General features: G+C 38.1%; 2 protein-coding genes across 3 annotated transcripts; both read left to right on the forward strand.

Annotated features, from left to right (window-relative positions):
- The first annotated feature begins 2,311 nt into the window (after positions 1-2,311).
- LOC127631615 (adapter molecule crk-like) lies at positions 2,312-7,723 on the forward strand. The gene is made up of 3 exons (XM_052109873.1): positions 2,312-2,833; positions 3,978-4,555; positions 5,467-7,723. Exons 1-3 carry the CDS (start codon positions 2,611-2,613, stop codon positions 5,602-5,604), a joined length of 939 nt encoding a protein of 312 aa, XP_051965833.1. The 5' UTR covers positions 2,312-2,610; the 3' UTR covers positions 5,605-7,723.
- Positions 7,724-8,316: 593 nt separating this feature from the next.
- LOC127631826 (14-3-3 protein epsilon-like) lies at positions 8,317-14,105 on the forward strand. Of its 2 annotated transcripts, XM_052110190.1 has the most exons (7): positions 8,317-8,647; positions 10,527-10,726; positions 10,811-10,917; positions 11,019-11,225; positions 11,339-11,475; positions 12,005-12,044; positions 12,651-14,105. In XM_052110190.1, the coding sequence occupies exons 1-6, from the start codon at positions 8,584-8,586 to the stop codon at positions 12,010-12,012; spliced, it is 723 nt and encodes a 240-aa protein (XP_051966150.1). In that variant the 5' UTR covers positions 8,317-8,583; the 3' UTR covers positions 12,013-12,044; positions 12,651-14,105. The 2 variants fall into 2 exon arrangements, with proteins under 2 accessions (XP_051966150.1, XP_051966149.1); XM_052110189.1 differs by lacking the exon at positions 12,005-12,044 and having other exon boundaries at positions 8,368-8,647; positions 12,651-14,045.
- Positions 14,106-14,475: the final 370 nt, after the last annotated feature.

Consider the following 14,475-nt stretch of genomic DNA (forward strand, 5'->3'; position numbering starts at 1 on the left):
TATAATTGCAAAACAGTAACAATCAATCCAACCTTTTCCTGAATGAGGAAGTGTTCCACGATTCGACTGTTTTCAATTTTGATCCACCTTTTTCCTGAATGAGGAAGTGTTCCACGATTCAACTGTTTTCAATTTCGATCCAACTTTTTCCTGAATGAGGAAGTGTTCCACGATTCAACTGTTTTCAATTTTGATCCAACTTTTTCCTGAATGTGGAAGTGTTCCACGATTCGACTGTTTTCAATTTCGATCCAACTTTTTCCTGAATGTGGAAGTGTTCCACGATTCGGCTGTTTTCAATTTCGATCCAACTTTTTCCTGAATGAGGAAGTGTTCCACGATTCGACTGTTTTCAATTTCGATCCAACTTTTTCCTGAATGAGGAAGTGTTCCACGATTTGACTGTTTTCAATTTCGATCCAACTTTTTCCTGAATGTGGAAGTGTTCCACGATTCGGCTGTTTTCAATTTCAATCCAACTTTTTCCTGAATGAGGAAGTGTTCCACGATTCGACTGTTTTCAATTTCGATCCAACTTTTTCCTGAATGAGGAAGTGTTCCACGATTCAACTGTTTTCAATTTCGATCCAACTTTTTCCTGAATGTGGAAGTGTTCCACGATTCGGCTGTTTTCAATTTCGATCCAACTTTTTCCTGAATGAGGAAGTGTTCCACGATTCGGCTGTTTTCAATTTCGATCCAACTTTTTCCTGAATGAGGAAGTGTTCCACGATTCGACTGTTTTCAATTTCCTGTCTCCGTTGTTTTCACTCGCATCAGTGTATATTCTTAATATACACTGATGTAATGTTCAATGTTCAATGAATTATATTTGTTACATTTGTGGAAAAAAAAAACATGCCAATACTTTTTTTATAGACAGTGCCTCACCTCAATGGGTAGATGACATGAAGCGATGATCCGAGGTGAGTTACATTGATATAATTAATTATTCTGAGCTTTTATGACAACCAACAATGGCACAAGTTCATTTTTACTAAAAAGTAACACATAAGTGGTTGTTGTTCTCTGGATTGCTCGTTTTGGCAGTTTTTACTTGTCATCTCGAGACCAGAAATGCAAAACAGGCCATTAGAATCATCATGGCGCCGTCCCGTGGTTGCTCAGGAAAACTGGATATGTGAATATCATCACTGTAAACACAATATTGACTGTTGGCAACAAATCCAATAAACCTTTAACAAATACACACTTCACGGTGTTATACAGCAAGTGCTTTTGTTGGAACTGGTATTGATTTGTTGGGTCAACGCAGTAACCAACAAATTATTCTGGAACCAGAATAAACCAGTAATCGATGTCGACATCTAGTGGTTGGTAATGAATTCACCGTGCAACGACAGCATTTACGTACTTCTGCAATTTTTTACAATTTCCTTCAAGTGGACATGGAAGCTCGTACCTCCATGTCACGCATTCAAGTGGGAAACAAAATAAGGAATAAAATAAATACACAATGAATGACGGCAAAACTCTTTTTCTGTTGTACCAGAGAATAAACAGAAATAAATAGACTTGCATCTCTTATTTTCGAGATATATATATATATATATATATATATATATATATATATATATATATATATATATATATCGAAAATAAGAGATGCAAAAATATATATATATATATAATATATATATATTATTTTTATTCTTTTTTCAAAATCATTCGTTTCCATCATCTTTCCTGTCGACTCGCCCCCTTCCAACATCCAACCTCGACAGCTCGTGTCTCATCTAAAATTCCGAGTTTCCCACTTGTAAGTTCGCGTGATAGTTAATGTGCTCGGAACTCGTAATTACGAGATTTCCGACTCCAGTTGAGGGCACATAAAACAAAGAATTTGAGAATAAATTAGCGATGCACATTAGCGTTAATCAATTGCTACCCATGCTTTTATTAATCCAATTTCTTTCAAGTGAAAGTGACTGGTGTAATGTGATGTATAACGAGATTTAGTACAAATGATATTACTAAACATGAATACAAATATATGTTATCGTAATGAAAGGTAAAGTAAGTGTGTATGAAATTATCATATTGTAAATATATATTAGTAAATAAACTGTGTTAACAAGGATACAAATTTAATTAAAAATAAATATTGTAATTACAAATGTAATCGCTGAAACACGCAGCCATGTCATTAAAATAAACGCTGTGTGGCGTCTTTTTTTAATTGACCTCATCAATATGGCCACATACACGTACCTTGCGAATTTATTGTGGTGTAACGTCACATCCGGGAAATAAGGTCGAAAATTGTTTCCCTTGTCCGCCATTTGAAATATTTGAACTTCCTTGTGACAACTTCCAATGTACGTTTTGGTTGACACTGAAAAATTATCAGCGGATCTAGGCGAATAGTCGTGGTTTTTGCGTCTCGTGTTCGTTTGGGCCTCCAGCGTCTTCTCTTTTCTCGCCCGATTGGAACAAAAAAAGCGTAGAAAACTGTGCGAATGGTGCGCGTTTTCGAAACGTGTTCAACAACAGAACGCGGTAAAGTTTGTGCATGAGTTGAACGCTGGTTGCGGATAAGGAGAGGCGAAGGGAAGGCCTGTGAAGCCTTGGCTTTTTCTTGTGCTAGTCATGGCCGGAAATTTTGATTCAGAAGACCGAGGGAGCTGGTATTGGGGAAGATTAAGCCGGCAGGAGGCAGTTTCGCTGCTCCAGGGACAGAGGCACGGGGTGTTCCTGGTGCGGGACTCGATCACCATTCCCGGGGACTACGTGCTGTCTGTTTCGGAGAACTCCAAAGTCTCTCATTACATAATAAACAGCATCAGCAGCAGCAATCGCCAGTCCGGACCAGGTTGGTGGTGCATGCAAATGGGGTACTTCTTTACTGGCAACAACTGGATGAATAAAAAGCATCCTTAACTACATAGTATGAGTGTAGTAATGATTAGATGTTACATAGGTCTGTTTTACTTATTGTTACAGTTTCTGTTCATTTATTTTAACAGTCAGTACTTTTGGTTAAGTCATTTAGACATTTAAGACTTTTGATATTTTACTAAATGTCTGTTCTGAATCACTGATTGTGTTGAAAGAGAAATTTTAGATCAATGACTAAATCCCTCATGTTAAGACATAATGCCATCACTTTGTTTTTAGATGCTTAGAACATGTTTTACTTGATAATCGACAAAAGAGTGAATTTCAGAAACCAGTACTCCGCTTTCTATCGTGTTCACCCAAAGATGTTCATGCCATTCCAAATGTGTATAACTTCTACTGAACACAATCAAACATTTTTAGAAAAATATCTCTTTTGTCGAGCTAATGCGAGTGAATGGTGACCAAAACTTTGGAGCTCAAAAAGGCACAAAGGCAGCATGAAGTATCCATACGACTTGAGTGATTTAAGCCATGTCTTCAGAAGCTATGTGATAGGTGTGGCTGAGAAACAGATCAATATGCAAGTCCTTTTTTGTACTATAAATGTCCACATTTGACCAGCTCCGTCCACTAGGTGGCGATATGGACAAAGAATGTCAATCTTTGGAAGAATGTGAAAGTGGAGATTTGTTAAAAAAAAAAATGTTAACTATTGATCTGTTTCTTATCCACACCTATTATATTGTTTCTGAAGACATGGATTTAACCACTGGAACTGTATGGATTACTTTTATGCTGCCTTTACTTACTTTCTGAAGTATTGTCACCATTCAGATAGAAAAACATAGCAAAGATATTTTTCAAAAAAAATCTATGTGTTCAACAGAAGAAAGTCATACACATCTGGGATGGAGTGAGTAAATGAAGAAAGAATTATGAGTGAACTATCCATTTAAGATGAAAAATGTTTGGCATTTTCTGAAGACAACATTGACAATACTGTAGTTTACAAAGAGTAACTTTTGCTCCCTCTACTTGTTTAGTCGTGATTCATAGATTGCAGACAAGTGATTACTATCTGATGAGCTCACATGTTTTCTTGCTGTCATCTTTAGGACTTGCTCCTCTGTTCCGCATTGGAGATCAGGAATTCGATGCCTTGCCTGCCCTGTTGGAGTTCTACAAGATCCATTACCTGGATACCACCACTCTTATAGAGCCCATCAACAAATCCAAGCACTCTTCCTTTGTCAGTGTCAATGCAGGAACAGGAGCAGCTCCCCAGAGGCTGGAAGAGGAGTATGTCCGTGCCCTGTTTGACTTCCCAGGCAATGACGACGAGGACCTTCCCTTTCGAAAGGGTGATGTTCTTCGAGTCCTGGAGAAGCCAGAGGAGCAGTGGTGGAATGCTCAGAATTCAGAAGGCCGTGTCGGGATGATCCCGGTGCCCTATGTGGAGAAGTACCGGCCAGCCTCACCAACATCAGGGGCTCCTGGAAGTGGATCTGTTGGAGGACCCGGTACTCATGGCAACTCTGATGGCCACAGTTCTCAGTCCCCTCCTCTGCTTGGCGAGCCAGGCCAGTACGCTCAGCCCACATCCTTACCCAACCTTCAGAATGGTCCAGTCTTTGCCAGGGCGATTCAGAAGAGAGTTCCCAATGCCTATGACAAGACTGCTCTTGCTTTAGAGGTGACAAACCTAACCATTCTCTAGTCTCTTTTCTCACCCTCTTTTTCTACACAATATCTTATTTATAATATTGTATGTAACAGACTCTATATTTTATATAATAATGTTTTATGTAGAATTTAAATAGTTCACCAAAAAATAAAAAAAATGTCCACATGCCATCCCAGATGTGTATCACTTACTTTCTTCTGCAGAACACAAAGGAGGTTACCCCATGTGATTCTCCCCTCCCTAGCAACCGGGCCAATTTGGTTTCTTAGGAGCCCTGTCACTCAGCACGCCCTGGATTCGAACTCGTGACTCCAGGGGTTGTAGTCAGTGTAGTTTACTTGCTGAGATACCCAGGCCCCCCACTTTTAAATTTTAAAAGTCGTTTTTGGCAATTCACATTTTTCATGAATATCGCCACCTACAGGGCAGGGAGGAGAATTTATAGTAAAAGGACTTAATATTGATCTGTTTCACTCCTGAGCATATATTATCGCTTCAGAAGACAGATTAAACCACTGGGGTCATATGGATTACTTTTATGCTACCATTATGTCATTTTTGGAACTTCAAAGTTTTGGTCACTATTCTCTTGCATTGTGATGACCAACAGTGCTGAGATATTCTTATAAAAATCTTTGTGTGTGTTCTGCAGAAGAATGAAACTCATACACATTTGGGATGGCCCGAGGATGAGTAAATGATGGGGATTCCTTTTTGGATGAACTACGCCTTTAACAGTAAAAATGGAGATAGAAGGGGAGGTTATTTCTGTTTTGGCGCCTCCCATTGGATCTGTGACCCATGTGTTTAAAACACAGATTTACAAACACAATTGCTTTCTGGGGTATTTCTGAAAGCATTCGGTGTTATCTTGTGTTATTATTCTGCTCTTGTGTTTACAATGTAACTCTTTGCTTTAGGTTGGCGACATGGTGAAGGTGACCAAGATCAATGTAAACGGGCAGTGGGAGGGGGAGTGCAAGGGAAAGCATGGCCATTTTCCCTTTACCCACGTCCGCTTGCTGGACCAGCACAATCCAGAAGATGAACTGAGCTGAGAGAGCAGACTGTCTTCCCTCACAGGCCTTAGATGTACACACACTCTGGCTCCTCAAACATCCTCACAACTGCCCCTCCGCCAGCTCCTTTTCCGGCCCACCTTTGTCATTACCTTGTGCCATTGTGTCAGTCATGCCAAAATGCACAGTATCTGCAACAATTTCCTTGTTAGATTTTATGCAATAATTGAAGATATTTGCTGAGTAAATGCTAAATTCCACATTCAACTCCATACACTACAAAGAGAGGAGTGTTAGTGTGTGTTCTCTTGTGAACTGATAAAAATAAGAGGAGATGCCTGCTTGGACTTAAGACTTGAGAAGATTGGTGTCTTAACAAGGGACTGTTCCTTTGCTTCTTTGAATACGGTAGCTTACACTACTTATAGTGTTCTAGAACACAACGGCATTCACAAGGATTGAAAATAAGCCCTCTTCCACACTACAAATCGTATACTACATGAAAATATTGCAGATCAAACATGCTAAAGTTTACCATTCCAATCAGTACAGTCTTCTTGATAGGATTGTCATTACTGGCTCACCGCTGGCTAACTGTATCATGAAGCGGTTCCTTCTGCGGCGGTACACTAAAAAATAGAGGCTGAGCAGCCGGAGCCTTCACAGCATCTAGTTTTATTTATGCACAACACTTCTAATGTAAACAGGATGGACCACTTGTAAGTTAAACACGGTCTGTAATGCATCATTATTAAGTACCGCAAAGTAACTTGAGTTTTACTATTTTTTCATTAACTATAATCAGGAAATGCTACTTGCTCATTTCACCATTATCGCTGTTCTTGGCAGTATCACACTAAATGCAGATTTGTTGAATGTGTAACCCTAATTTCTTATGCTAGTCTCAGCTGTTGATCTCCACAAAAAGTCAACTTTCTTAAACAGTTTAACTAATGTAGTTTTGCAAAAATATCCCTTGCCCAGGTTAAATATACAATAAGTGGTTCCATTTAGTGACTTGCTGTTGAGCCACAAAAAACTGCTGTTAGATATTGATATTTTAAGAAGTGTCACATTAATGTGAGAAGCCTAACCTGATGCCTCAAATGTATCCTGCTCAAAACTGACTTTGCACAAACAAGTAGCCTTTATTTACAATTAGCTTAATGTATCTGTAACCTGACTAGTGATTTTGGTTTTGTTTAAGCATCAACCTCCATCATACCTATATTTCTGTACTGACATAGATTGAGATATTGCGATAGGACATTTTCTCTTGAAATGGCCAAATATGTATGTACCAAGTCAAATGCAGATGTTGTTTTCCTTATTAGCTGCCTGCCTTAATTGCAAATTGTTGGCAATGACCAAATCGGCAAAGTTTTTAGCCTAACTAGTTAAAAAATACAAAAGATAACCTTTGTAACCTGCATCAGTTACTATTGACCATAGAGAATTGAGAACTTGAATGTCTGTGGACAAATGTATTAATTAAAACACTAATAGACAGGCTACCAGAACACTATGAAACATTAATGTTTTTACCCATTACCTTAATTTGTTGCTGCTTTTTAAAAAGTAGACTAACTTTGTTCTGTAACAATGACAATCACCTGGAAATTCTTGCTTTTGTTATGTCACACCTAAATGTTAGAAAGCTATGTTGTGTATGTGTTTAGGTTAGCTATATGTTGTCATGATGTGACAGCAAGCCAGCCATGTTATGTAATTCTCACCTAAGTCGTAATTATGAAGGACATTGATGTTCATTACCTGTTTTATCTGTCTAAGCCTCTACTATGTTTCAGTCAGAATTGTCCATTTTCAAATTAGAACACTAAAATCAGTCGTAAAGCTGGTATTGGAGTCTTTCAAGTATGTAACTCTCGCCAATGACCTGTTAGACTGAGCATCACTTTGAACTATGACTAGGTTGACTGAGAAATCACAATTTGTGTCTGAACATTTTAATTGTATCCAAAGTATTGTTTCATACCTAAATATCAACACAGTAATTTTGTGAAATTAATCTTGTGTTATCCCTTACGTGCATCCAAGTCTGTCAGAACAGTGTTTAAGCCACACGAAAGGAAAAAAAAAAACTATGTTTTTGTTAGTTTTATTCCTGTACATGAAATAAAGTTGACCCCTATAGTAATGCTACTCAAAACATTTACTTCTGTACATGCCTTTATAGTAATAACTATTTTATTACAATGTTATACTGTCATACTACAGAACATAATGTGTAGAAAGTGACAGAGAAGCAAGATTTGTTATCCTATTATGCTAGCATATGTTTTTGTATATTTATGATAAACTTAAATCAGAGGCTTTATATGTTCTAAATACCTTCCTAGAGCTATTAAACCTGGTTAAAAATTGTGAAATTATGAAACCCTTTACAAACAACTATTGTGTTGTACCATGTTACAGTGAAGGTATCATATAATATTACCATGGTGCTGAAAGACCACAAGACCACATGGTACTCCACAGTTCTTCATTGAATACAATAGTATGCTATTTTGTAATAACTAACACTAAAACAGTTACACTCTTGGGTCTAGTTTTGTTTTGTGCACCCCCACACTTACACAGAAACAGTTAACACTCATTGCTGGGTCTAAAAGGGGCATTTCGCTCCTAGATTTTTCTTGTCCCCCCCCCCGTGAAACTTGCGACGCCCCCACTTCAGCAAAACAGTCACACTCATGGCCCGATCTAGGGAAGTACATTTTTCTTGCACAAAATGCAAACCCACTCACTTTAACACATCACACGCTTTAACATGATCACACAAAGGATAATACAACTGTAGTTCTCTTTTCAAATAAAGAGGGTTACAACATTCCAACATTCGTGAGGGGAGATGCTCTGAGTGATAGTTCCCGGATGAAGGTGTAACGCCATCTTTACTCCACACCATTCAATCCGCAGCTGTTGCTTGCATAGGGGCCTGCCGGTGAACTCACACTCCTCCTTCGCACCAAACACGCTTGCCGTGCGCTTTCCAACATGGGTGATCGGGACGATCTGGTGTACCAAGCCAAACTCGCCGAGCAGGCGGAGAGATATGATGGTAAGATACAATTACAGGTAACGGTAACGTTATTTTTGCAAAGCGAGTGTTCAGGCAGTCTAAATGACGGTCAGGTTAGCTGGCTTAATTAGCAGATGCATACCAGCGAGGAGCCTATCAATGACCAACCGCTCTCCCTTTCCTTTTTATAGCGTTGCTTTCTCATTTTTACAGCCCGTGTGTCCTATCGATGTGATATCGGGGTAACAGTAGAATGGCATATGAAGATGGAGACGTTTATTGAGGAGACAAAATGGCGGCCAGTTAGTGGGTGAGGCAAGCTGTTGCTAGCCATGGCGGAGGGGGTGGCTGCGGTCTTCAAGCCTCATACAGGCGAAGCACAGCTTTATTATTTGTTATCAGCTGTCTTAAACGGCACAACTAATCACGAGATATGCGTATTTTATGACTAAGCCTCCTATATTCTTCCAAGTAACCTCGCAGCACAAAAGAGAGACTGACTGTCGCAAAACCCGTTGAGCTGCCTACATAGACAGCATTTTAGGGTATTATTGTTCGCGTTTTATCCAAAAAATGCTGTTTAGGCAGGCAGCTTACAAGGTTTTTAGACGTAGTCAGACCCTTGAAAGGGCTTGCAGGTATAGTACAGTAAAGCAATTAATGCTTAGTAAGCTGAGATGCAGTAGCCTTGCAGTGAGATTTCATTTCAGAATGTGTGTGTGGCTTTTGAGAAGACTCACTGGCTTCATGATGTATTTTAACAAAATACTCCCTTGTTGATGGGATAGAAGTCTTATCTGGAAGGGATTCTGGGGTGCCTTATATTGTTGTCCTTATATCATACAAAAGCTGTTGTGGACTGAGTAATTTAATGTGTAATTCCAGCCATTAAAACCTACAGTAGGTATGAAGGCTTTTCATTCAAGGAAGAGTTCACCCAAAAGATGCCATCTCATGCTATCCCAGATGGTTGTCTTTTTTTTCTTCAGCAGAATAAAAAGATTTATAGAAGAATAGCTCAGCTTTGTTGGTCCATTCAATGCAAGTGAATGGTGACCAGAACTTTGGCGCTCCAAAAAGCACAAATGCAGCATAAAAGTAACCCATACAACTCCGGTGATATATTTCATGTCTTCTGAAGCGATCCAATTGATTTTGAAAGGAAATGGACAATAAAGAAGCCCTTTTTCATTATAAATCTTGACATTAGCTCTGGCAATCATGATTTCAAGCTCGATTACACTTACTAGTTCCATAGAGTGCTCTGCGCATGCATCGAGCTCTAGGAAATGTAATTGAGCTTGAAAATAAGATTGTGCCTAGAGACTGCAATGGCAAGATATGCAGTGAAAAAGGAGATAGATTTGTGTCTGTTCTCAACCAAAAATGTTAGCTTCAAATGACATGGATTAAACCACTGGAATATTATATATTACCTTTATGTCTCATGTATGTGCTTTTTGAAGCTTAAAAGTTCTGGTCACCATTCACTTGCACTGAAATATTCTTATAAAAATCTTTGTGTTCTGCAGAAGAAATTAAATTATATACATCTGTGTAGGGTGAGTAACATTTTTGGGTGAACTATTCCTTTAAAGCCCTTAAACATATGCATCAGGTGAAACAGACAATGGTGTGGTGCTTTACCATCACTGCTATGTTTACTGTAGAATGGTTATTAACAAAGGTTATTCAAAGTTATTTTAGAACATTCAAATAGAATATGATCGGATATGAGAATAATCATGGGTTTATTATCTGTATATCTTGTTTGACTGAGTGGAGGAGGCCCCATATTTGCCAATTGACTTTCTGAAAAAATAGACCTTCTCTTTCATTGAGGTTATGAGTGCAAAATCTGTCCCATAATTAAATCCACCAAGCGCAATGTCCTTCAAGATTATTTTAAATTTTGCAGAAATGGTTGACTCCATGAAGAAAGTAGCTGGGATGGACATTGAACTGACAGTTGAGGAGCGAAACCTGCTCTCAGTGGCCTACAAGAATGTGATTGGGGCAAGAAGAGCGTCCTGGAGGATAATCAGTAGTATTGAGCAGAAAGAGGAAAGTAAGGGTGGAGAGGACAAATTGAAAATGATTCGGGAATATAGGCAAACGGTAAGACGTGACCTCTCAACGGATGCTCAAAAACATCACTGATGATTAATTTTGTGCCTCTAACCTCTACATTTTCATCGTCAGGTTGAGACTGAGTTGAAATCAATCTGCAATGACATCCTTGATGTATTGGACAAGCACCTAATCCCAGCTGCGAATTCGGGAGAGTCCAAGGTCTTCTACTACAAAATGTATGAAACCCATCAGCTTTGAATCTAACGTTGTGGCATATTGAGGTCACGCCTTGATTCATCAGTGTTCTAAACAGACCTTTCTCCCTTTGATGCCACAGGAAAGGTGATTACCACAGGTATCTCGCTGAGTTTGCCACGGGAAACGACAGGAAGGAGGCTGCAGAAAACAGTTTGGTTGCTTACAAAGCTGCTAGTGATATTGCAATGACAGACCTACAGCCTACACACCCCATTCGCTTGGGTCTTGCTCTAAACTTCTCCGTATTCTACTATGAAATCCTCAACTCTCCCGACCGTGCATGCAGGTTTGTCCTCTTGTTTGTTTTAATGATGTTTGTTGCTTCTGATCTGACAAAGATCATGTTTATGTTACACTTGTAAGTTGAAATTGAATAACAGTTTATCTGTACCATCTCAGGTTGGCAAAGGCAGCATTCGATGATGCTATTGCTGAACTTGACACATTGAGTGAAGAAAGCTACAAGGACTCTACACTCATCATGCAGTTGTTACGTGATAACCTGACACTATGGACTTCAGATATGCAGGGAGATGGTAAGATGTTTGAGATGCTAAATTTGAAGACCATTTCTTTAAAAAAAACAATTGAGGTGAACATGAAGGTGACATCTTCAAAGTTCTACTAAAAGCAGAAGCTATTTTTAGAGTGATTGTTTCGCAGTGCCCCAAATTGAGAATTGTGAGGCATAGTTTCCTGCCATCTCTGAAATCTATTTTAAAAAGCATGGTTAAAAGTGTTTTTAAATAAGCCACCTTTTGTGTATTCGTGTTGGTGCTATTTTTGACACCGTATTAGGAGAAAGATTTTGTTTGATTTATTTGCTGAAGACACTGCATAAGACCAAGTCAATTATTCCTAAACAAGAAATAATGTAACTGTGTGCTGTATTTTCTTTCATCAAGTAGCTTTTTAACTTCTTTGACTGTTTTCTGCTAATCTCAAAAGAACAGACTGACCAAGTGCAGTGCACATCAATACTACATTTCATGTCATCTTGTGATGTGTCCAAACTCATGACATCCTATTTAACCCATCTTGCCTTTTTTCATCCCCACTATTTAGATTCCTAAAGGAAAATGTTAATTGCCCTCAAAATTTATTTGTAAGTGAGGCCACTCTTTCCAGCTCTTGCCCTTTTGCCCACCAATTGCATCATCACTCACCCGTTTGTAAGCTTTGTGTTGCGATCTTTGTAGCCACTGGAGTGCTCTATTTGCAGCATGTGTGAAACAAACGGTTTCTGCATGATCACTGCCAGGTCCTCTGTCCAGTTGGAATGTGTTGTACCAATATATCACAGTTTGGGAAATTAGAGTATGTGCTCCTACAAAATCTACAGGAAGGGTATCTTATCTTCACTTATCCTTTTGTTTTGGAATTTAATTATATCTGTCATTTAAATGACTACGTGAGATAACACTGCATTCAAATTAGACTTAAGCCAGATTTGTAATATTTATTTATTTTTGAGCTTGACTTTTACAATGATTTTATTTTTAACACAATACATTTATGTAAATGTTCTCACAGCATGTGTCCACTGGAATCTTTTTATTTCTTTTTTGCTTTTATATAATTTTTATTTGGCAAACTCCTAATGCACAGATCTTGATGTGCGAAACTGTACAACACATCACAGATTGATTTGCAATAAGGGACGTTATTATTTAACAATAGAATAACACTGGCCTTGTTTCTGTGTGCACAGGTGAGGAACAGAATAAAGAGGCATTGCAAGATGTGGAGGATGAAGCCCAATGAGACAACACAGCCAATATGAGACTCCACCCCACTCCCCCCTCCTCTTTCCCAGACCCCACTCACAAAGGGAGCCACCAAGCCCAACCTTATGAGTGGCACTTAACAGCTTGATGCCTCCAGTTTTTTTTTTTCTCTCCACTTTTTTTTTTTTTTTTTTTTTAATATTATTCTGTTTTATTAGCCCTTAAATTGAAATAAAATATACCACTTATTAAACAAACTTCAATTATGATTTTTGAATGGTCAGAATTATTATTTTTCTTTTTCCTGGTACATTTTTTTATGTTAATTTTGCTTTTTCTTTACATTTTTATCAGTTGCTGGATATATTTTGAGTTTTTCTTAATGTAATTACAGAAATTAACTTTTATTACTGATATGTCTACTATTAGTGGTGTGAGCTGTAATATTTCTGTGTTAGTGCAATTATCAGATGCCGTTAAAGAAAACAATTAAACCTTTAAAAGGGCAAGTCTAAACAAAGTGCTCTTTTTGTTGATTTTAGTTTTTCAGAGAACGTCAAAACAAATTTCTTTATCCATGTGCAGCTGAACATCACAAAGTAGTAATGTAGTAACATTTGCCAGTGTTCTGGACTGTAATTTGTGCTAAAATACTGTATTGCTCACATAGGCTGATGATGGTGGGTGGATAGCTGCAGCTCTATAAAATTGAAGGAGCCTTGTTGCTTTTAGAACAAAGACAAATGCAGGTCTCCATTGGCTGTCTCAAAAATAAAAGCACTAATAAAGTTGATTTTAAGCCTGCATGAGTACATGAAATAGTATATTTCTCTTCTTCCCCCAATCTACTTAATGCTTATCATTTCTTCTGTTCTTTGTTAACTTGAAACTAGTTTGTACTACTGGATATTTGACTGGAACCACAGACCTTGCATCTGTATTACCAAGAAACAGCATGGAATTAACAATTAACTTAAAATAAAACTGCCTCAAGTAAAATATTTAACCTGCTCCTCTGCACTAAATGTTTTCTTTTCTCCACGTCTGTACATATTTTGTTATATCATCCACATGTTTTGCCTTTTCAACATGAAATAAGAGAATTTCTATTTATAGAAAAGCATTTACTGTACTCCGCAAGGTCAGAGGAATTGGTCAATCGAAGTCTTAAATGAAATGAGCATTTCTGTCATTGATATAGTCTTTTGCATGTAATAATTACCCTTTAGAAAAAGCAGGAGGAAAGAACTAATTGTATTTATATTTGGCTAGTAGGACAGGTAGATACTGGGGTTTGCCAATCCAGGATTGTTGGTTTTAGCAAGAGAATTATTTGATGGATACTAGTGTTTATATATATATATATATATAGATATATATATATAAATAATGCACTGATCAGCCACAACATTTAAACCACCTGCCTAATATTGTGCTGCCAAAAGCATCTCAGAGTAGCATTCTAAGATGCCATTCTTCTCACCATAATTGTCCAGAGTGGTTATCTGAGTTACTGTAGACTTTGTCAGTTCAAACCAGTCTGCCCATTCTCTGTTGACCTCTCTCATCAACAAGACATTTCTATCTGCAGAACTGCCCCTCACTGGATTTTTTACTTTATTTTTGCCACCATTATGAGTAAATTCTAGAGACTGTTGTGGGTGAAAATCCCAGGAGATCAGCAGTTACATAAATACTCAAAACCAGCCCATCTGGCACCAACAATCAAACCACAATCCAGATCACTGAATTATTTTGTTTCCTCATGCTGGTGGTTGATGTGAACATTAACTGAAGCTCCTGACCCAT

Source organism: Xyrauchen texanus, chromosome 38 (assembly GCF_025860055.1).
Source record: "Xyrauchen texanus isolate HMW12.3.18 chromosome 38, RBS_HiC_50CHRs, whole genome shotgun sequence".
NCBI classification, from domain to species: Eukaryota; Metazoa; Chordata; class Actinopteri; order Cypriniformes; family Catostomidae; genus Xyrauchen; species Xyrauchen texanus.